The sequence below is a fragment of the Argopecten irradians genome, chromosome 1, assembly GCF_041381155.1.
Source record: "Argopecten irradians isolate NY chromosome 1, Ai_NY, whole genome shotgun sequence".
NCBI classification, from domain to species: Eukaryota; Metazoa; Mollusca; class Bivalvia; order Pectinida; family Pectinidae; genus Argopecten; species Argopecten irradians.
The window spans coordinates 47,955,555-47,977,861 of NC_091134.1; the positions used below are offsets into that span (position 1 = coordinate 47,955,555).

The 22,307-nt window shown below is 34.3% G+C and overlaps 1 protein-coding gene across 2 annotated transcripts in view; it reads left to right on the top strand.

Annotated features, from left to right (window-relative positions):
• The window catches only part of LOC138330648 (endothelial PAS domain-containing protein 1-like), a 78,256-nt gene that overhangs the window by 17,710 nt on the left and 38,239 nt on the right, over window positions 1-22,307 (top strand). For both annotated transcript variants that reach the window (XM_069278198.1, XM_069278204.1), the window contains exon 2: window positions 9,239-9,429. In XM_069278198.1, the coding sequence (XP_069134299.1) occupies window positions 9,239-9,429 (191 nt within the window). The remainder of the gene's footprint in view (window positions 1-9,238; window positions 9,430-22,307) is intronic.

The window sequence follows — 22,307 nt, forward strand, 5'->3', positions numbered from 1 at the left end:
TCTCCAATATATATTTCTCTTATATACACAAATGATTCAAATAAAAGTAAATGTTTTCAAATTTCAAAGCAGTTTTTGTTTTTATCTCCAAAGAAATAATTCATGATTCTGATTGGATGTTTCCATGATAAAACTAGTATTTTTTCTTGACACAACATCTGAACGAATGGCATCATTTCTATCCCATGTGGTTAGAGTGCGAGTGAGCTTTGCACCTACTGACAACATTTCAAATTTGAACTAAAAGAAATGAGCGTCATTTAATTGAAATATATTTATATACATTTAGCTTCAGTAAGTGTCAATGTATCTATATAAAAATTGAAAATGAGAATTGATCTCTTTGGATGAAATGCTAATGTTCTCTAACCTTTAAGCGAAGATAAAAAGTTCAACCCAAAATTAGGAAAAATGTGTTTTGCATTCAAACAGATTCTTGTAGAATAAATTTTTATGAAAACCTTTGCCCCAATCGTAGAAGACCGAAATATTTTCAAATGAGAGTGTGACATTTTAACGTGGCCGAGGTATTTGTCTCATTTAAATGTGCCATCCCCTTGGAAGACCTGAAACAAAGATTTACGATGGTAGCGTGCTGAATTGTATTACCTTTAAACTCCACCTCTAATCCCCCAGAGATTTTGATTCGGAGGCTGAGTAAAGATTTTAAATAAAAAAATATCTTTGTACTTAAAAATACGGGTGACGAAGATTGTGTGATTGATCTGTTCACAAAGTAGAAGTTGTCTTGCTAAGTTTGTGTGTGTGTTTCCCTTAGCTATTACCGTTGACAAATGGGTGGTTTTTCTGGGAAGGAAAATTAACCAATTCATTACTGGGTGATGAGAAGGTTTTTAATTCAAACCCATAGCCACAGAATGTTGGATTTCCTTGTACTTAGAGGGGTGACTTTCCACGAAGGAGCCTCGTCTATTTTAACCAACCAAATTTTGTAAAATCTTTCATGATGAAATTGTTCACCATTATGTCATGGAAAGAGTAAAATGGCATAATTGGCATTTTGATTAACCAAACCTTTAAAGGAATTTTAAAATAGGTGAATAACTGAATTATTAGAAATATTACTGAATTTATTCATTTCGACGTATTTTTCAATAAAGATTGTTTTTATTCCTTCTTGAGAGTTTAGCTTTAATATTTCCAAATTGTGTGATTTTGAAATTAAAAGGATGTGTTTATTTTTCATTCTCATAATTAGATTATTACCTACAATTTTGTTCAGTGATAATAAATACCAGTAGCATATTTTTTGGAGTAAAAAAATATGTATATTGCATAATTTATATTTCTAATGCTAGCACATGTTAAGTTTTGATTTTAGATGCTGTAAAAATAGCTGTGAATTTTGATAATGCAGAAAAATTAAGAAAAATAAAATTTCCCTGTACAGCTTCCATTTGCAGCTTGAGCATTTATTGACATCCAGGGGAATTGCCCTCACAGAAAATGTCTCGAGTTTGATAGCAGCATATTCGTTGACTGTGAGCGTATCTCTGTCCAAGGCAGCCGCTAATTCATATAAATACCTGTTCTCTGATTGACCAGCCACCAAAGTCACTAGATGGTTGTAATGGCCCTGTCTCTATGTTTCCTTTAGTGTGAGAAATGTATGAATATTTATTATCGTTTTCGTCTTCGGATTCTCAGAATAGATTTTCTGTTGGAAGACTACGGCCATTTTCACAGGAAATGACCACCGGCCATTTTCACAGGAAATGACCACCGATTAATCTTTCATTTACACATGTTTGCAAATGTTATATGAAGTACGCGCGACAGAATGGCTAAAGTGCGACTTTAATGGGTGCTAAGGCTTGATGGTCAATTGCGACAATGACTTTTAGATTATTTTATGGGAACATTCAATTATTCTTGTAATCAACATTTTCGCTATAGCATGATAACTGAGTGGATGCTATGGTGGAATATTTTAATTTAGAGATCAATTCTTTTGGTTTCTAAGAATGTTTCACCAGTGGCAGTATTTTTTAATGTTTTAAAAATAATGTGGAATTTTTGTAATTCTCTTAAAGATGCTCCAACACCGACAGGGCATAAATGATACCCATCATTTTAACAATAATTGGTGTTTAATCGTATATATATGACTAATGAACATAAAAAAATAATTCAAAATAATTCATTTTGCTTTCAGTGCATGCACAATCAGTACTGCATACATACAGGACTTAGTACCACGTAATTTTTTCGGGATGCAATTAATTATTTTTAATGTTTTTATATTGAAGTAAAATTGGACGGCAAACTTTTGAATGGTGATAATTGTGTAAAGTAAGTAACTTTTGTAACTGAAGAACTAAATCTTCTGCTTCTCTTTTTGATAGAGAAAATTACCATTTGTCAGCGTTGGAGCATTTTTAAAGTAGCAACAAGGCAAGCAAGCGATCAAGTAGAAGAATCTTATTTAAATCAAACAATAGTTACAATACAAAAAGGGAGGATTCTTCCTGAATGTAGAAAATACAAAATATATATCTATTTTGTCTAAAAATATAACCTCTAAATTTATTAACACTGTCTATCCTGTTTCTTATCAAATATTTTGCATATTGCAAATTTAAAGTGAAAAGTTCAAAAATTGAAATTCTGAAAAATAAAACAAAATAACTTGATAATTCCACTAATTCCACTCCTATAAGGATTTTACTAGACAGCTTACTACTACTTTAGTAAAACTGTCCAGTAACTTGATCTCATCCTTTGTATTCCTTAAAGTATCATGCAACCAAATTTCAACATCTATTTTCATTGCTTTAAAAAAAAACTATTTTTCAGTGCATTGAGGGCAGCATATAGATCTGATAAATGTATTTCAGGATTTCTACGATTTATTTAAAGTTGCGTGCAGACTTGTTCCTCCATCTCTTAATGCCATCATTTTCCGGATAAAATAATTCAATAAGGTTTATCAGAGTTAGGAAATCCAGACTCTATTGGAGAAACACAATGGATTATTAGCCACATGTAGTTTGGGCAGCAAAGACACTGCAATCAGGTGATTAAAGGTTGATGATCTGGGAGAATATATGGACTAAAGCAAAGGTACAGAGGAACACCTTGTATCACATGTTCTTCAGTGTGGCGGTGGCACGCGTCATAACGCCAAACGGCCTTGATACCCCTGGTCTGCGGCACTCTGCATGTCAGCAAGCAATAAGTTGGGTATGAAATTACAACATTGGCATAGAACTTGACGTTAATGCTTCAGAACTTGATTACGATGGTGCTATGGAGCTGTTGTCTGTTGTCTATAAAAAACAGTGTTTGATCATTTTAACAGATACATAGCCCAGGGCAATTTCACAAGTCTCAAATGAAATTATAAGCATCTGGGTTTTCATTTAACAGGAGGCGAATGATGGAGAAAAGGCTTGATATAGCCCTATCACATCACAGGAAGGGCTTGCCATTTTGTCTGTGTAAATGATAGGCGAGTCTGAACACTATCGAGGAGTGTGAGTCCCGTCATCTCGCTGTGTTCTATGGCTAATAGTTAAGGCCATCAGGATCAAATCTATTACAACCTAATGTTATCTTTACATATTTTACAACACGCCCGATTATAAATTTTATCATAATTATTCCTGGTATTTGTGCGATGTTGCTGGAAGGAACAGAAGACCAAATTGTGTTTTATCGGCACTAACTCAATAGAGTGAATCAAATTACTGCTAATGCTACTGTGTTACAAATCCTACGGAGATTGGAAAATAGGGCTCCCCCTCCCCTCCCCTCTTTGTTAATACACATCCATGATTTCTGGAGTGGAAAATCGTACAAGAATGGAAGTTGGTTCATTGAATTAGAAAATGTATCGTTTTGTAATCGGATGTGGAGATAGAACAACACTTGACTGTCTTTGATATAATGAAGCTTTCCTCTCAACCGAAGCTTACTGGAATATAAAGTACAATAGCTATATGCAAATAGAGTGTAATATCTAGAAAAAACCCTCTCCCATTACTACCCGTTTTATCGAGATAAAAACCATTATTTACATTGCCCTACCTCAGCATATAACATCCTTCAGGGATGAAATTGAATTAAAATTATTTATTTATCATCAGTTATGCTTGAGTGACTCCCCAACCAGCGTTTTCAGGGTCCACATCCCACGCTATAGCTATCTGGGTACATGAACTATATATATATATATATTAATGTAAAAAATTCAACAGTGATAATTAACCATTAGGGAAACCAATACTTTGTATATTATATTTAGGCTTCAAATTAATCCAAACAATAAAAAATCAATTTCATATCATGTTTTAGTGTATCGAAAATTAAAATTGCACTGGACTTCCTGTTGTATGGTTGATGTGTTTTGTACAACTGTACGGATCATTTAACATTATACCGATACTTTGTACCAATAAAGTGTATACATCTTATGTATAATTTATCTTCACATTGAGCATATAAATTCCATACTTTCAAAGCAAGTTATATTTAAGAGTATTTTTCAGCCTATTCCCATTTTGATTTTTAGGTTCAGGTTTATTTAGGTGGAAACTATTACAAAATTAAAAATTGCCATGTAAACAGTTTTTCTTCACTCGTAATTTCACTTTTTGTTATGATAAAGCTGAAAATGAGGCATCCTCAGAGCAAGAAAAAATGAATGATGGAGAGAAACTAAATAAACAAACGTGTGATGATGTTCAATTTCCTTGTGAAATCTGACAGACTCCAATGTTTACATAAGGATGCGTGTTTGACTGTGTAAAAACTGAAGAGGCTGGCTATCCAATGACATTGGATTCTCGGAAGAGCATACAGATCTCTTAATGTTTTGGTTTATTGTTTTTAAATGTCAATCTAAAAACTGAAGAATTGAAATGAAAAACACTAGAAGACTATGAAGTTGGAATTTGTTGAACTTTGTGGCTGTGAGGATACAAGGAGATCTGCTATAGTCTGCCCCAGTAGCAGATGTGAAGAGCCGTTTGGGGAACATAGTTTGTTGGTTGCGCCAATCAAAGTCTGACCAAGTCTTATAACGAGAGGTTAATTTGTTTTCGACATGCCAATTACATGATGACAATGAGAAGAGCCCAAGGGACATCACATACCCAAATGTCATCTGGGTTTCTTGTGCTGCCTAATTCCACCATACGGTAGCACTGCCCGTTTTTCATGGGCCGTTGAATTCCGATCCTTCATGTGACAATAGGGAAATTTGTCTAATGTTGTGATGGTAGGGAATTGTTATTTAGACGAGATGGGCTATAATCATTGAATTTCTGAATGAAAGCTGTGTAAGTGTGACTGTAGGTGATTTATAGCAACCATTTGATATATTTATGTGATGTTTAACAACAAATGAATATCATGTTTGCATTATGTGTCGAAGCCTTCTCCCATTATATCTTAATCAATCCACTGCACATACAATCTGTTTACTTAAAGTTACATAATAATAAATATGGACAGCAATCAATGCTTCGTTTTGTCTCACAAAATGTCCCAGCTTGAACTTGTAAAATAAAATCGGATTTACTAGGCATATCTTAGTTCAAAAAAAGGTTGCAGTGGTGGGATTTTCTAAAAAGGGACCAGCAGTTGGATTTTCTAAGAAGGTGACAGCGGTGGGATTTTGAGAAGTAATTTAAGTATCCATGATGTATGAAAAATTTGGAGCATAGAATTTAAAAAAAAAAAAATTGAAATTCTGGGTAATTTTAACCACTTTTAGCATCCTGATATAAATGCAATATGTTTTCAAGGTTTTTTTTAACCATGATTATTGGGTATAATATTTTCACTGGGAAAAAAAATGGTGTTTTTAACACTTGTGATCTGAGATACGGGTATTTATATTTTTCTTCAATGTATTAGACTGTTGATTAGTGCTGTAATTCACTTACATTAAACAGAGATTTAATGGACAGACACCTTAGGTGTCGGCTGGTGCATGTGATGATCGTGTGCCGTGCACGCCATCGCACAGAAGTGCCGTTATTATAAATTCTGTTTGAAGGGTTGTTATCCATTAGATAAAGGACTCTGTAGTTCTAGAGTAATCTACTTGTCCCGTCCTTAAGTTTGGAGAGGCTATTCAATCGGTATTACAGACTCATCATCGTTTGTAGAATCTGTTTGCATTGTGTTAACTCTGCGATAACGTCCAGTCTGTTAGGTAGGGGTAGAGATGAACCCTAGGAATAGGTGGAGTCATATAGGTGTGATCATGCACTAACTAAAGTATGGGTAGAAAAACTATATCGCAAACACTGCAAGGTTTAGGCAGGGGAATTTATATCGTGGAAATTAATTCCTACTCAGAAAATGGACAGGAAATATATGTCACAAAAAAGATTGCATCTGGAAGGAAATTTATGGTTTGGTCTGAAAAATTAATTAATCGTCTCATTCTTGCCTTAAGACATATTATTAACTTTCTTGAGTCTGACACATTCCATTATGTATTTCAGGGTTGATTGACCTGATAGAAATTTGTGTAAAAAAATCCTAGATAAGTACATGTATTTAGATTGGTATTCTTTCAGAAACGTTTGGGTGACTTAACTTACATGCCATATTTAGACCAGAAACATCCATAAAAACAAAGTATGGTAAACAAGCCCTTGCAGAGGAATGGCCACATTTCACTGAGAATCTTGTAATAGGTCATACATATGTATTGAGCTATATATGGTTTATGTATATACTAGTTGAAGCTATATATATATTTTTTTCTAGAATTTCAAAAATGGTCTCTGAATTGCGTGCCAGTGCCAATTTTGACATATAACCATGGTATGCAGAAAAATGTCTGCCAGTCAATTGCACTTTATAGAAATAAAAACTCACAATTTAAATTTTTTTTTTATCTTGGATTCAGTTTAAATGTTTTGTTATTTATAAGCATATGAATGATAAATTTCATCCTAACTTTAAAATTGTTGTTATTGTATATATATATATACATTTGTGTAAATATATAAAATATAGACGAAGGAAATAGACATCTTACAGATGCTATCTTTTTGAGATCTGAATATAGATAAAAAAAAAATACCATTACATGTGCTCAATACAGACACCAGTTTTACAAGGAAACCTATCAAGGTATGATAGAGATGCAGTTGAATATTTTACTTTTCAGAATTATTTAATGGCATTTTTTTTCTATTTTAAAAATACTATTGATTTTAATGTTATTCCCACCTAATTGAAAGATTTTGATATTGATCGAAATTTAACTTCTGAGGCATAAACAAAACCAAAAAAGAGATTACTTCGGAACATTCACTGTTTATGTTGTTTTGAAAATTGAAAACAAAAAAAAATAATCTTACCTGTATTTAAAGACCAACTGGAAACATTATCTCTAAAGAAGGCATATACTTTAACAGAGATAAAAACAATTGATGTATTATTTATTAACTGCTTTTCACTTAAGACGAGAAATGATATCTTTAATTGTATCATCATAAATACTTTACAACAGGTTTAATTTTATGCATAAAACACATTTGCCCTCCACAATGAGACTATAAATAAACATGTTCCTGCGAGATCACTACCTCACGTATCACATAGTACAGGGCACCTAATGAAATATGTAACACATATGCAAATTAAAGGTAAGCAGATTTGATGATGGGTTAATTACCTGAGCTTTGACTTAACTAGATAATAGGGAAAACAGGGCTTTTATACCTGTACTATACTGCCTCTTTATCATGAAAAATGCCCTGCTGGGGTGTAATAGTTGACTGTGCCTATGTATCTCAAAAAGATAGGAACCGCAGGCAGATCAAGTGGGCAAAGAGTCAACATATATGCACTTATCTAAACTGTTGTCTTCTACTGGTAGAGTGGGATGTTAAGGTAACTATCTAACATTCTAAACCCCTCTCCATTCCCTGGGCCATGGTCCACTAAAGGCTGTTGTCAGAAACCACTGCAGTGAATAAGTTACTATATCTAACATTCTAAACCCCTCTCCTGGGCCATGGTCCACTAAAGGCTGTTGTCAGAAACCACTGCAGTAAATAAGTTACTATATATAACATTCTAAACCCCTCTCCATTCCCTGGGCCATGGTCCACTAAAAGCTGTTGTCAGAAACCACTGCAGTGAATAAGTTACTATATCTAACATTCTAAACCCCTCTCCATTCCCTGGGCCATGGTCCACTAAAGGCTGTTGTCAGAAACCACTGCAGTGAATAAGTTACTATATCTAACATTCTAAACCCCTCTCCATTCCCTGGGCCATGGTCCACTAAAGGCTGTTGTCAGAAACCACTGCAGTGAATAAGTTACTATATCTAACATTCTACCTCTTGCCCTCCACATCTGCAGGAAGTTTGAGACATTATGACTGTAGCCAGGAAATATCTGTATGTCCATAAAAGTAATATGTTTCGCCAAGGAAATCACACCAGCAAATAAAACCAAACCCTTCTCAAAAGACTGCACAAATATGGTATCTGTAACCTCTTTGGTGGAGCAGAGGTAAGAATAAAGATGGTAGAATGTATATTTATCATAGTAATAGTGGTAAACAGATGTAATACTAATTAGGATAAAATATAATGATACACAGCTGTAACCAAAAAGCTGATTATTATTGAATCTACAAATTCTGTGAGTACCATGGACCTGAAACCGCTTCATTATCACCCAGTATGGACCTGGACGATGTCGAGTTTCAGTTCCTGGTCACCTTCAATGTAGAGGATCACAAAGACTTGAGGTATATGTCTTCAAGTGTATCCTACTGTTTAGAGGAGGACCATAGTGCGTTCTTTATTTTTATAAGGACAAATGGTGACTGAACCTTGATGTAAACGTGTATAGCAATTGCTAATGAATCTTGTTGAGAACCAGCCTTATTGTCATATAAAGACGGAGACATTTATTATACAGTAGAACTTGTCTAAACCAGATGCCATTGGGACCAACATATTTGGTCGGTAAAGACAGGTTTCTGGATTATACAGGTTTCAGTTATTATAAAAAGCCATACAATCAAGCCAGAATAGTCAGTTGTCTGGATTGGACAAGAACTTGTTTTGACAGTTTACAGTACATAGTGTATATTACGCTTAATATTTGATAATCTATTTAGAGTTTGATTAAGATTTCTGGTAACATATTGAAATTATTTTTTACTTTTTGAATATGTTGTGATATTTACCTGATACATGCATATTTCTATCATTATGTTTTCTGTGTTTCAGTGTAAAAACTCCAGTGAAGGACCACCCCCCTAAGAGTAACCCCAGTAAACGACACAGGGAAAGACTTAATGGGGAACTCGATCATCTTGCCAGTTTACTACCATTTGAACAAAGTGTTATTTCAAAACTTGACAAACTTTCTATCCTTCGACTTGCCGTTAGCTATCTCAGAACCAAGAGCTACTTTCAAGGTAAGACAATATTTGTCATTCATCAATGTTTTTACCGGGTACCTGAGAACGTTGTTTGGCTTGTCCAGTTTTGGTGGTTCTGTATGATAACTCTTTAAAAGAATTTATTCCTCCTTCCTACTGCTAGACACTAGTACTGTGTACCATGTGCTACCTGTTATAGTAATTTAAAGGGTTTCCAATGAGATTGTATTGGACTTTTGGACAATTTAGAAATTAGGAGGGTCTTTAGTTGTTGGTTTTTTGACTGAAGTACATAGTGTTCCAGTTGTTCATACGAGAAAAATACCCAGTATTTTGCAATTGTCGTAGAGGTTTTTCAGAAACTTGTGCCAGTCTGTAGTTATAAGATACCTTTGCTAGTGAAAGAAAATGGTACAAGGAAAAAGAATTATGCTATGAGGGGGATATGGATTCTTTAAATGAGAGAGAAGAATGTTCCTATTAGGTTAAATAGTTTAAAAGTCATTTTTTTATAATAACAACACCTAATATGATACTTTTACACGTCCAAGTACCGTCAAACACAATTTCACACTAAAAGTGGCCTTATGCCACTGTACACATCTATAACCTATAGCTACTGGGCTTTCCCAGAGCCAGACACAAGTTCTAGATTTCCTATAGACATGCAAAAGATATCCTCTCTGCAGTGTTTACTCATTCTTAATTTAACCTTGTTGAATGATTTTCTTGTTCGGAGACAAAGTTTAATTAATGTGTTGCATGCACCTTCGCCCTGCTCTGACACTGTCAGACATGCATACTGTGTAGTGCGGAAGTTCCGTGTTTCCGTGACGAAGAATGTTAGAATGCCGTGGAGTCTTTTGTCACTGGAGAAACCCAGTCAAAACATATATATACCAATTTCAAATGCATCTGTGCAAAGATATGGAGATGGTTTTTTTTTCTGTTTCTGAACCTATAAATGTGCAGTCACTTGGCAGGCTAGTTTTTCATCGCATAATCATTTTAGAAAAACACCGTATTACTGACAGCTGCATATGTTTAAGTATGGCTGAACCAAACACTGGGTTTTTATATTGCGTGATCCTCTGTTACTACTAGAGGATTAAGTGCATATTGAACAAAATGTATAGACGATGAAATCAGATACAGATTTATTTGAAGTTTAAAATTTGCCTTTAATATTATATAAGCAAATCTAGGCAAACATGTTGAATAGAATAAAAAATCTTCAATGATATTACTAATATCATTGCTAATATGGATATAAATATCATTATTGATTTTCTGTGATAATTTAACTATCTTCTTTAATCTATTTGTAAATTTACTTTTCATAAATGGATGGAGGCACGAGGGTTAATTTAATTCAGAATAGTGCATAATAATAATATTCCATGGTCGAGTGATAACATTACATATTTGACCAGTATTAAAGGGACAATTCAGTCTAAGATAACATTAAAATGTGTACATATATAGAAAAAAAAACAGTTCTAATGGAAATTATATCAGTCGGTTTTACTGTGATATGCCAGAAAAACCCATAGTGGTGAAATGCATGTGAAATGTTCAAACTCACTCGCTGTCCGCCATTACATATTGTGGTCGAACATCTTGTATAAAGAACCCTGTCCCTTGCTCTTAGGGTAATGCAACTTTCGTCTAGAACTGCTCAAATCGCTCTGACAGTAGTGTGTTTACCTTATTAGGTAAATTGTCTTGTCTAAAAAGTCATTTTATCACCTCCTCAGTGGTTATGTTGTTCATTTGTTAAACGTGCGTGACTTTGGCTCGGGTATGAGTACAGCGTACATTTTGTACATGCTTAATCGTATTGATCAACGAGTTGTAATTACAACAGTATCAATTAAAATACTAAACATTGACGTGGACTTTGTCAATATTTTATGTTATATGTTTCATAAGAAATGTAGAACAATACATTTATGCCATAGTTTGCTTCTTGGTTATGTAAAAGTATTAACCTGAGTGAATTGTCTCTTTAAAGAGAATTTTGTGAATTCAAATTATTTATTTATTTAGAAAATTTATTTAGAAACAAAAAAACATGCAAATATAATGTAAAGTCATTATCATACTTGTAGTCTTTATTTCATATTATTTCTGCAATCATGAAACTTTAGTTTTGGTTTTTGTTTACAGTTAATATCACTGGCAATCGTGATTAATGTCTTATTATGTCTTAGTTGTAATACAGATAATCAATGTTTTTTATTCCAAGAATAACACTACAAATCAAACAAGAAAACTTTTAACCATTTCATAAATGAAATATGAGAAATTTCTTTTAAAGATGAAATTACTGTCATCATAATGAATGAAAATAATTTCCTCCATTATTTGGGGAAAACATTCAATTTCTCTCAGTGTGAATTGTGTTTAGCAGTGCTGTAACTGTCACAGGTTTTACCCTATCGGGTGTAGTGTGTGATGAGTCGGTTCGGTGGCGGTACGGAGGCTGACGGAGCCTCGAGTCTGGAGAGGACCAGTCAAATTACCAATATAATTGAAGCGGTGGTGGGTCCTCATGTAATTATACTCAATAATCATTAGCGCTGCCAATCAAACTCAAATGTTTCAGTTTTTATCCAAAAACACACAGACTATGCAATCAATTCTTCTTATTTTCAGTCTTCGGTTTCAATCAGAAGATGCTCTGGTCTAGGATACTCAATATCTTAAATTGTTGTGTTTTGAACAATACCTATTAGGAATCGTAAAGAATTATATACATGTTCCTACAGTTAAAATGCTATTTAGTTGATTTACTTGCAGATTGAATTAATGATGGTTTCAAAACAAGTCTTTAGCTTTAATGCAGAATACTGTGTATCTCAAAATAGGCCCAACATCTAAATATTATCAAAATAGAAGCAGTATATCACATATTGGATCTGCAATTAACTACTGTGCATTTCTGCAATGGTAATGATATTTTTTTTATATCATGATTTGTTGAATGTTTAAGCATTAAAAGCCTTAAATTGAAGGACAGATTTTTGGTTTTTGATAAGATGCCTACAAAGGTTTTATTTATGTGTACCTTTGTGGACAATTTCAGCATCTGGAATCTGTATTTGATAAATCTAGTGGAAAATTGAATTAAAGCATTTTTTTCATCAATTATTTATGAAATTATTTTTATGCTATTGATTTAACCAACTAAGTTGTCTATAACCTGGGGCTCCTATACTACAATCTGATTTTCTACAGCACAGGTAAAACTCAGGTGAAAAAAATACAGGTAGCAAAACTCTACAGATGGTACTTCTCTACTGCATTAATTACCTTTTGAATGTAGCTGTAATTTACCTGGTTTTCTGACTCAGGGTCAGCTATATTCAAGTCTAATTGGACCCGATTCTGGTCCAGTTTATTTCTTTTAATTCACAGATGGTTGCCAATTTAATCACACATACTGTTGCCGTTGATTATACGGCCAGAAGCCGAAAAAACATTGTTCTGTACGTTTTTGAATTATTTATAGTTACTTTGCATTTAATTGATTTGGAGTGTGTCCAGGTATTTCTAAATATAGATCATTTACAGAAAAGCAGAAAGTATTTTTTTGTTGGTGCGAGGGGATTTTATCAAACAAAATCTGATGTAGTGTATTTTTTCATTTGAAAGATTTGTTAAAATTTAAGACTAGGAATTAAAAAAGTATTATTTATTTTACTAGCAGTAGTTAAAGTCATTTTCACAAATATTGAATTTCCCCCTAAAACCGTTTGATCTAGTAGATGTGGTATGTACAATTGATCTTTGACTTTGTGTCTGCTTTATGGCCTTTTAATTAGTAGATCATCTGAAGGAAAAGTCAGATTTTGTGATAAAGAGAAGCACAAGTTTCATCCGGAAAGTTCTCCATGCCTTATGAACGTGATCCATGGCCATTGGTATCAACCTAAGGAAACCTAAACTTAAAGGTCATCTACACAAATTCAGGTGGGTTAGCGGTGGCCATGGTAGAACTGGCACCTTAACCAATTGGTCACTGTAGTCTAGAGACGAAGGGTTTAGGGTGGTAGAATTGTCCAGCACCTTGACTGACCACTTGGAAATAGCAGCCGATAAGAGTTTAAAGAACCAGAGGTATAGGGATTATGGTGATAATAATGTCCAGCATCTTGACCATTCATTTACAGCAGCCCTAAAATGAAGGGCTAGTGGTTGAAAAATTGTCCAGTACCTTGACCGCTCAGCAACAGTAGACCAGCTAGAGGTATAAGTCTAATTATGTGAACACTGTCCATAGAATTGTCCATTACCTTGACTGCTTTGGCACAGCAGCCCAAAGGTACAAGGCATATGGTCTGGTTGTATCGTGGGTCATCTTGACCACATGGCCACAGATTGTCCTACTTCTGTGATTAACCACAAAATATAGTGCACTAAGATTGTGTATCAATATCTACATCAAGGACACAATAGATATAGATGGGAGTGGGAAATGTCTCAGTGTTTTACTAATTCTGGTTCAATCAATTTCAAGGCTGAAATTAAAATCAATTTGATAAGTAGGACAGCTGGACCATTATCCTTGATAAAGAAATCTCCAGATATGTGATCTTGTAACAATGGGTTCGATAGCAATGGAGTTGTGTTAGCAGTTTTGTCTTCCAACCATTCCAAATTTCAACTTATTTAATTAACTTAATTTTCATGTAAATGGAAGCACAATGAATTTGTGAAATTACATCAATGTATATTTCTTTGACTGATACAGTGATTGAGGGCTTAACAAAGACAAGACAATAGTGTAAGAAACAATGTACTCCGTCAATATCGTAAGATGAGAGGACAGCTCCACAAACAAGTCTTTATCATTAGACATTATTACAGCATTAGTCATGTAGACGATGCTGAGTATTATGGGAAGTCACTGTTTTAACATCCTTGTTCTTTTAAACATTTTACGAGTGTCTTCCTGAAGTGAGAGATTCAACAACATTCAGTCAACATCGCGCCAGCCTGAGGATCCCCAGACCAGGCCACTCAACGTTCCCAGCATAGCCGTACCCAGAATAGCATAAATATTGATATTTTTCCTCTTCAAATTTTATAAGACAATAGAGGAGCGTAGATAAGGTTAAGAAAGAGTTCTGTTTAGCACTAGCCTTGTGATGGCAGAAGATAAAGGCTGTTGTTTGTATACTTGCGCCACACTGAATTGCTCGGTATCATGACAGCCGGGTGATGGCGATTCTGACTGGCTTCTAGAGTAAACGGTTCTAAAATAAAAGTATTTAGGCTCTCCAACATCTAACTACAAGGTTGGGATGCGGGAAAGCATTTAAGTACGAAGACTGTGTAATTATAATCATATTTCATTGGGTTACATGGGTTGGACATCAATTATCCAGCCTGTCTCCGTGTGTATATTACGCACAGGCTTCTAACCTCTTCCCCTCAGCCTTTCATTAATGGAAGACTATTCATTTTTACCCATCTTCTTTGAAAAGCCTGATACTGGTTCCCTAAGAGCACTTAAACAGTGATTTACAATTCCTTGTCAGAATATGGGGAATAAAACTTTGATTCGCTGTTTGCCCATGTAATTAATACAAGAGAATTATTGTTATCTTCAATGCATACGTTAATGTGAGTGCCGCGTTATAAATTATGACTCGATTCCTCAAGATGTTTGCTGGAAATAATAGTCTCTGTACTACACGGTGAGGAAATTTTGATAGTAATACATCTGCTTCATATGTATGCTTGTCGCATAACTCATATTTGCTTTTAAAAATATTTTAATGGTTTACATGTAGTCTTGTATACAAATTGATATCGATCATATTTCTGTGATTTCCATATTCTGAGTTGACTTTCTTTTGTGATGTATTGGCAATATAATTAATTATGGCTTTGAGAGAGCAATATTACTACCCAAGCAAATGTGGCTGTACATGGTGCATTTTGTGGTAGGGTATTTTGTTGAAACTATGTGTAGGTATTTTCATTTTGAAATCAAAATTTCATGTTTCATAATGTCTTCAATCTTGTATGGCAAATTTTGCTTTTGCTGTTATTGCTGTGTTATTTGTCCAAAATTTAGTTGTTTACACTGCAGAGCCCTTGCAGCTACAGTCAAAGTATCATTACTGGGTACATATCACATGGTCCAAGAAAAAATCTTGCTAAATATTTGTGTGGTTTGTATCATCCTTTTTCCTATAAAAAGATCTTTACATATCGGCCAAGTTATTACTATTTTATTGATTTAGCCTTTCTTTCATTTTTATGGCTTTATGTACATATTCATTTTACTTACTTCTTAGATAAAGTAAAATGGAGGGGGAGGGACCTGAAGTGTTAAGTCATGATCAGTTGTGTAAGTCTATACGATATAGTCAGGCTATGTAATTAAGAAAATTAGATCTTACAACTAAAAATAAATGCGGATGGATTGTTTATTATAAGAATTACGGTATATGTATGATGGTATAATTAACATTATAATATTGACTATTATATCTCAGTGAAATCTCTCCACAATAATTCTGCACAGGAGAATGCTCTGCCGGAGGCATCGCATGAACTTCACAGGAAAACTCACCTGGGATGTGTTTCTCTGTGTATTAATTAATGAGTTTAATAATTTATAAAAAATAATAACCTGAATGTGTTTACACGTTACATGATTTTGATTACAATTCACCTGTTAATAATGATTTGTTGACAGTACTGATGCTCTATTTATTTCTACATAATAACACAGTTAGGGGATCCAACCTCAACTTTCAATTACATTAATTCAAAAATGGTTCATTTTATTACACTATATGGGAGTATAAGGGAAAAGCTCATTTGTAATTTGGGAAAATAGCCTTACATCATAGATATTGAAAATTAGGGAGGAGGTGTTGGCTGAGTGGCAAGTCGTTAAGATGTTCTGACATATCACCAAAAGCTCTCTTTTCTGGGTCGTGAGTTTGAATCTAACCTGATGCATTTGCCAGGTATTGACTGCTAGTTGGTGCTTTTACTCTAGTTACTCTGGCTTTCCTCCTTGATAAACTTGATACATCCTTAAATGACCCTAATTTGTCAATATTGTTATTTTCTAAGATAAAGGGGACTTATATTCCCCATCCCTTTTGTCAAAACCACAATGATCAAATTTCATTTGTTTCAACATAAAGCTATACTGGGCTTAATATATTTGTGTTCAGTCACTGCAACATTTCATACGTAATAATTGGTTCTGTCAGTCAGTAGCCTTATGATACAATGATAAGCTTTATATTCAATTTCACCAGAATAAGGATCTACTAAATGGTTTGGTACTGAAAGTTTGTTTGGTTTGTGCTTTACATACTGTTAGCAACTAATTTCATTCAAGGATGTGCCTTTGGTCGCTGTAGAAAATCAGAGTACCTGGAGAAAACCAATAACCTAGGCCTCAAGTCATTAGGCACTCAGTCATAATGTTTAACTGCTATTGAAATTTGGGAAGGACACATTTACAGGCCTTTATGGAATTCTATTATCTGAGCAGATGAAATTGATACAAATCAAAAGAAAAGATTCTGCCCCATTATGGTACATACCATATAAAAAAAAATTCAAATTGATAAAACCAGATCAGCAAAATATCTCTGTACAATCCAGGCAGATTATGCATTTTTTTATATATCAGTTCTTACATATAAAATCATTTACATGTACATGTATGATTGAGTGAGCCAATAGCGAGTGGCTGTGACTGTTACGTACCAGCAATCAATAGACAAGCTTACTTTAAACTGTCTCTCGTACATCAAGTGCCATATGTTATCTTCACATTAGCATTACTCAAATATGGCAGAAAAATTGCATTTATGTGCCACACAACTTCTGGATAGAACTTAGTAATTGAACACATTTACTTGCACAAAACATTAAAATCCTTCTATGTATCCATTTCTCTTCCCATTTTGTTGAACGCTAATTATTTCCTACGATAGCGTAGCATGCACACGTCATGCCATCATTTGAAAAGACGTGGCCCACGTTTGATATGGGGCCATAATGTAGGAATATTATTTACACCAGCGTCAAGGCGACACTTCATTTCCTTAAGGAAGTTGGGCAGGGGCTGATGCAAAAAAGGCTTACCCATTTCTTTAATTACTTCTGGCCTGTATGAACCAAGCGAGAGCGGCTCAGGTTTCTGAGATGTAGAATTCCAGGCTTTTAACCGCCCCTCATAAAGCTGTGAGCATCATCAGAACATCACACGGATGATTGGGTCAGTTCTCCACCAGACAATGCATACAAACACAATTGAATATTGTTTTGTCCTTGTCCATATTTATTGTGAAGATAGCCAAGGTTATTTGTTCATAAAGATGATATGTATGTAGAAGTTAATAGGACTCCATTGTGATCTATAGGGCTTTCTGCTTTAAGTAGCATTACTATCTTAATGGTAAAGGTCATGAATATATGAGTTGTTTTAATAAACATATATCTATTTGTGTCTAAAGACTGACTTTTGGAGTAGAGGAATTTCAGAATGAATATTTGTGTGAATGTAAAAAGAAATTTTCATATATTTTTTTCATGGAACTTTTCTTCCTTTTATATTATATACCATAGTTAATGTAAATGATTATAATTCAAATATGAGTTGAATAAAAAAATATTTATTTGGTCTTAAATTTGTTAATCCAAAAAGAACATTAGTGGAAAAGGTGTAGCATTATTGTAGTAGAAATTTAGTTCATATTTCAATGATCATCATCTTTTGCGCTATCTAGCCACCTCTTTTGGACGGATAATAGACAGAAACAAAATCTACTGTGAAACAACTATGGTAAGATGAGCAATCTCAAAATACACAATAACAATGCAAATGGATATTCAGGATAAAAAGTAGGTCAGGTAAACGTTTTAACAGCCTCTAGGGAGATGGCTGACTGGAGTTATAACAGTTATTGGAATATTAAGCAAAGCTGTAGAAAAAGTATGGGTTGGTAACAGGGTAACCAGTACTTGTACTGTGGATCGAGGCTTCTAGATATAGATATATATAGACACTGTATACTAGTAGCTAGTCTAAGACGGGTCTGCTTTACTATTGGAATATATCTTGGAATAGATTTGGAATATTTATTTCGTTAAAAGTATTTATTACGCTAGCTGAGCTGTTATAGTTCTTGTTGAGGGTTGTCACTATACATGCAAATATATAGGGAATTAAATGAATGACAAATTAATGTCCATTTCATAATTCCTAAATAGATATTAATAAAGAAGATCTACTGTCAGTTATTTGAAATATTAGCACCTCAAGGATTTAAACTCAATTCCCCATTACCAGGCCAGATTTTCTCAATGTGTTGAGCCATAATTTACCTTCGTGACACCTGTGTCTGGGAGCCCTAATTTGGTAATTACCCCCCATTTTACCTGCCTCTCGCCATTGTTTGGGCCCAGTTGGTCAGGCGGACATAAAGTATGTGGCATACTAATAACTCCCTTACAACAGGTCGTACATTATCTTAACATTGTTTGCAGATGTTCAAAATATGCTGTCCAAATTTGATAATCACCTTCTGATAATACATTGGTTCATAAGACACACTCAAGTGAAGGTCTGTTCGAGGACCGTTTGTTCTGTGGGTATAGTTTGCTCTCAGCTGAGTCAGTATAACTCTTTGAAGAAATAGATATCTTTCAAACCAAGGAAAGAAATTCAAACTCCTATCAGAATTGGGATGTTTAAAATAATTTTAATTTTAAGTAAATTATAAAAATTGATAATATAAATATCTGGTTTGTTTTAAGATATTTCAAAGTTTGCACTTTTGTTTGAAAATATTGAGGCAAAGGTCATGTAAAGTCTTTGATTTCTACACACCACCTCCTCCACATCACTGGGCTTATTGCAGCCCACAAAGATATATAATATGTTCCATATTGTACAAAATAGTCTTTGTTGTACCGTATACAAATTACGGATAATGAGTTCAAAAGAACAGTAAGCGATATCAATATGCCGTAACACAAGCTAGCACAAATGGTGACCATTGACCAGCTTTTCTAATCTCTGCTCCTGTTAAATACATTCATCATCGATAATTCTTACATATATGTATAGCATGTCAATTACTGCCATACCATGGTGTTAATTGAGATGTAATATTGAGAGCCGTCGACCATTGTTGTAGTCCCATTCGAGTATTTGTGATCAGGCCTACAGATTTACAAGCATCCCACTCCACTGATGTAATGCTGCATTATATCTTACGACATCTAACAAATACACAATAACCGACCCAAATTGATTGATTTAATTATCATTTCAGCATTTGTTAATTTGTCATACAACGGTGTCATACAAACAAGGCCATGGTGCTGTGTGGGGTGTGGGGGCTGAAGCCCTAACGTATGGTGTTGGTGTATTGTGGCAGCAGGGAGTGGGCAAAGGCTGCTGTGCTTTTGGTAAATCGTAACGATAAGAGAATGCGTCCCTGTGACAATGTTTGTCGGGGGTGGTTGCAGAACCTAATTACATTATATAAGACACACAATGGTTGTCAAACACATGACTGGTCGTCGCTCCAGTCGGTTTGATTGTTACGACCTGATGGGGCTAATCATTCTAATTAGATTATGTCATTAAATAAAGAGGTCTAGGAGCCCATCTCTGTGATCCAGAACTTCTCTTCTCACTACTATTATTCCATCATATCACCCGGGGTCAGCTTCACTAGCTGTCAAATCTAAAAATATCACAATCTCTCACTGTTGTGTATTCAGCTAGAATTCTTCTTTTAAGAAACAGAAGAGAGTCTCAACAAAAGAAAGGTTTAGAGTTACATATACACATAATTTGCATTAAAATTTTATAGAGAAATTTCAATTTTATGTGAAATTTCATTTAAGTTGTGCTATATTTCTTGCAAATACTCTAAAATATATTTTGTCACACCTGGCGGGTATCACTTTTGCTTATAAATCTTTTGCATATGAAGACTGTATTTGAATTCTAATATTAATTAATTACCACATAATCTCTTCCTATTTACCTTGACCACCTCCCAATTAAAAACCACTTTCACTGTTCAAAAATGGTCTTTATAGACAAGTTTACTTTATCCAGGTTATTACAAAATACTCTTGATTGAAATGTTACAAAAACATGAAGCTTTTCCATTCCATAAATTTCTCAAGGACACAGACTTTAACCTGATTTCAATATTTCACATGAAAATAAAATCCAAAAAAAATGTTGGTGCTTAGTTGCATCACGTCGGAAATCTGATATAATTTTTTTCTTAATATTCACAGCAGCGTAATAGATTTAAACGTACATCAAGCATGTACCATGCCATTCTTACAATCTTCCATGTTTTATTTATAAAAATTCCTAGACTGATCATGCTGTCCTTTGAGTATAATATTATATTCTTATTTCATATTTATTAACAAAAAAATTTGGGTTATCAAATGGGCCGATATATTTTTGAAGTTTAATTCATAGCCATATTTTGCTCCATTTGAACTTTTCTGAACAAAAGAATTTCAACATTCCTGCCATCTTAATAATAACTGCGTGGTCATATAGGGTCGTATTGTTTTACGCAGAATCTGGGGTTTTGAGAAGCTGCCCAATATCGGGCTATTGTTAACGTGCAGAGTGACGGAGAATTCAGGATATCAAGAAGGCAGGCTTTGTATTTGATCACAAATGAAGTCGAGGGAAACAAAATTTAATCCAGCTATTTGTAGGAATGAAACAGAGCTCTGTTTATTTATACTGGTAAATAATCCGCGGTAACTTCACCTAACATCAGTATCAATTTCATTACCTTAGTACTCTGAATAGTCAGCTTTTTAAGAATTTTCAAAGATAAAAACGTTTCTCATTGAAAGTGATCAGTGTTTATCATTTTACCAGATAAATGTATTTGGATCTTAAATTACGTCTTTGATCGAATGTTCATACTTTAAGTAACATTGATACACTAGTTCTGAAGTATTATGAGGTTTTCTGTAGATTTTTGAAACGTACCAGACGTTTTGGTGAACGATCCAGGTAAGGGTTGGTTAATGTAAGGTGACGGTGGATGATGTCTATATCAGCGGAGGCCTTGACGAGGTCTGACCTGCCTATACAACACGACACTATCCTACAAGGTCCTCCGTAGTTATCCCTCTGTTTCATAGTGTCGTACAACAATGGCCTACAAAAGGTTCCTCATGTGCGGCAGGATCGAGTTGACAATAAATCGCTTCGCTTTGTCAGACTGTATAATAAAAGGCTCCTTCTATAAAGATCTTCTCGCTTGGCTTCTTTTAAATACACACAACATAATATAAATACACAACACTCTTTTTTTTCTCTCGATGTTTTTTCCGTCAACATTGATGTGGAACAGATTTTATGATAATTTTGTATAAAATTTTATGGGTTTTGTGAAGATATTTGAAATATAAAAATGCACCTTCAAAAGAAGGAAGATGAATTGTTGACGGACGATCAGCATTTTAAGTGAGAGTAATAGTCCTATTGTGAATGTGACTTGATATCAAAGACACATGAGAGAAAATCGCTTCAGTTTTAACCTTGTGAACACCTAATTGACCTTCGATCCAGGCATTGGTTTTCAATTAAATGTGTATCAAACCTTTGGACAAATAAAACAATTATCCCCCTTTAATGGTCTTATACACGGTGTTTTATATAAACTGCACACTAACTGTCTTGTCTGTCGACATCAGTGAATGTTCGTCTGTTCAGATATGGCCCATAAACTAATGATGTACATTTTGATCCTCAGTGCTGTTGAAAGTCATCCCATTCATCACCCCTCTAAATGCTACCGAGGATGATGGAGTGACTTCTGAACTTAATTAGTGTAATTATATATTTTGGTGAAGTTTATGAAAAT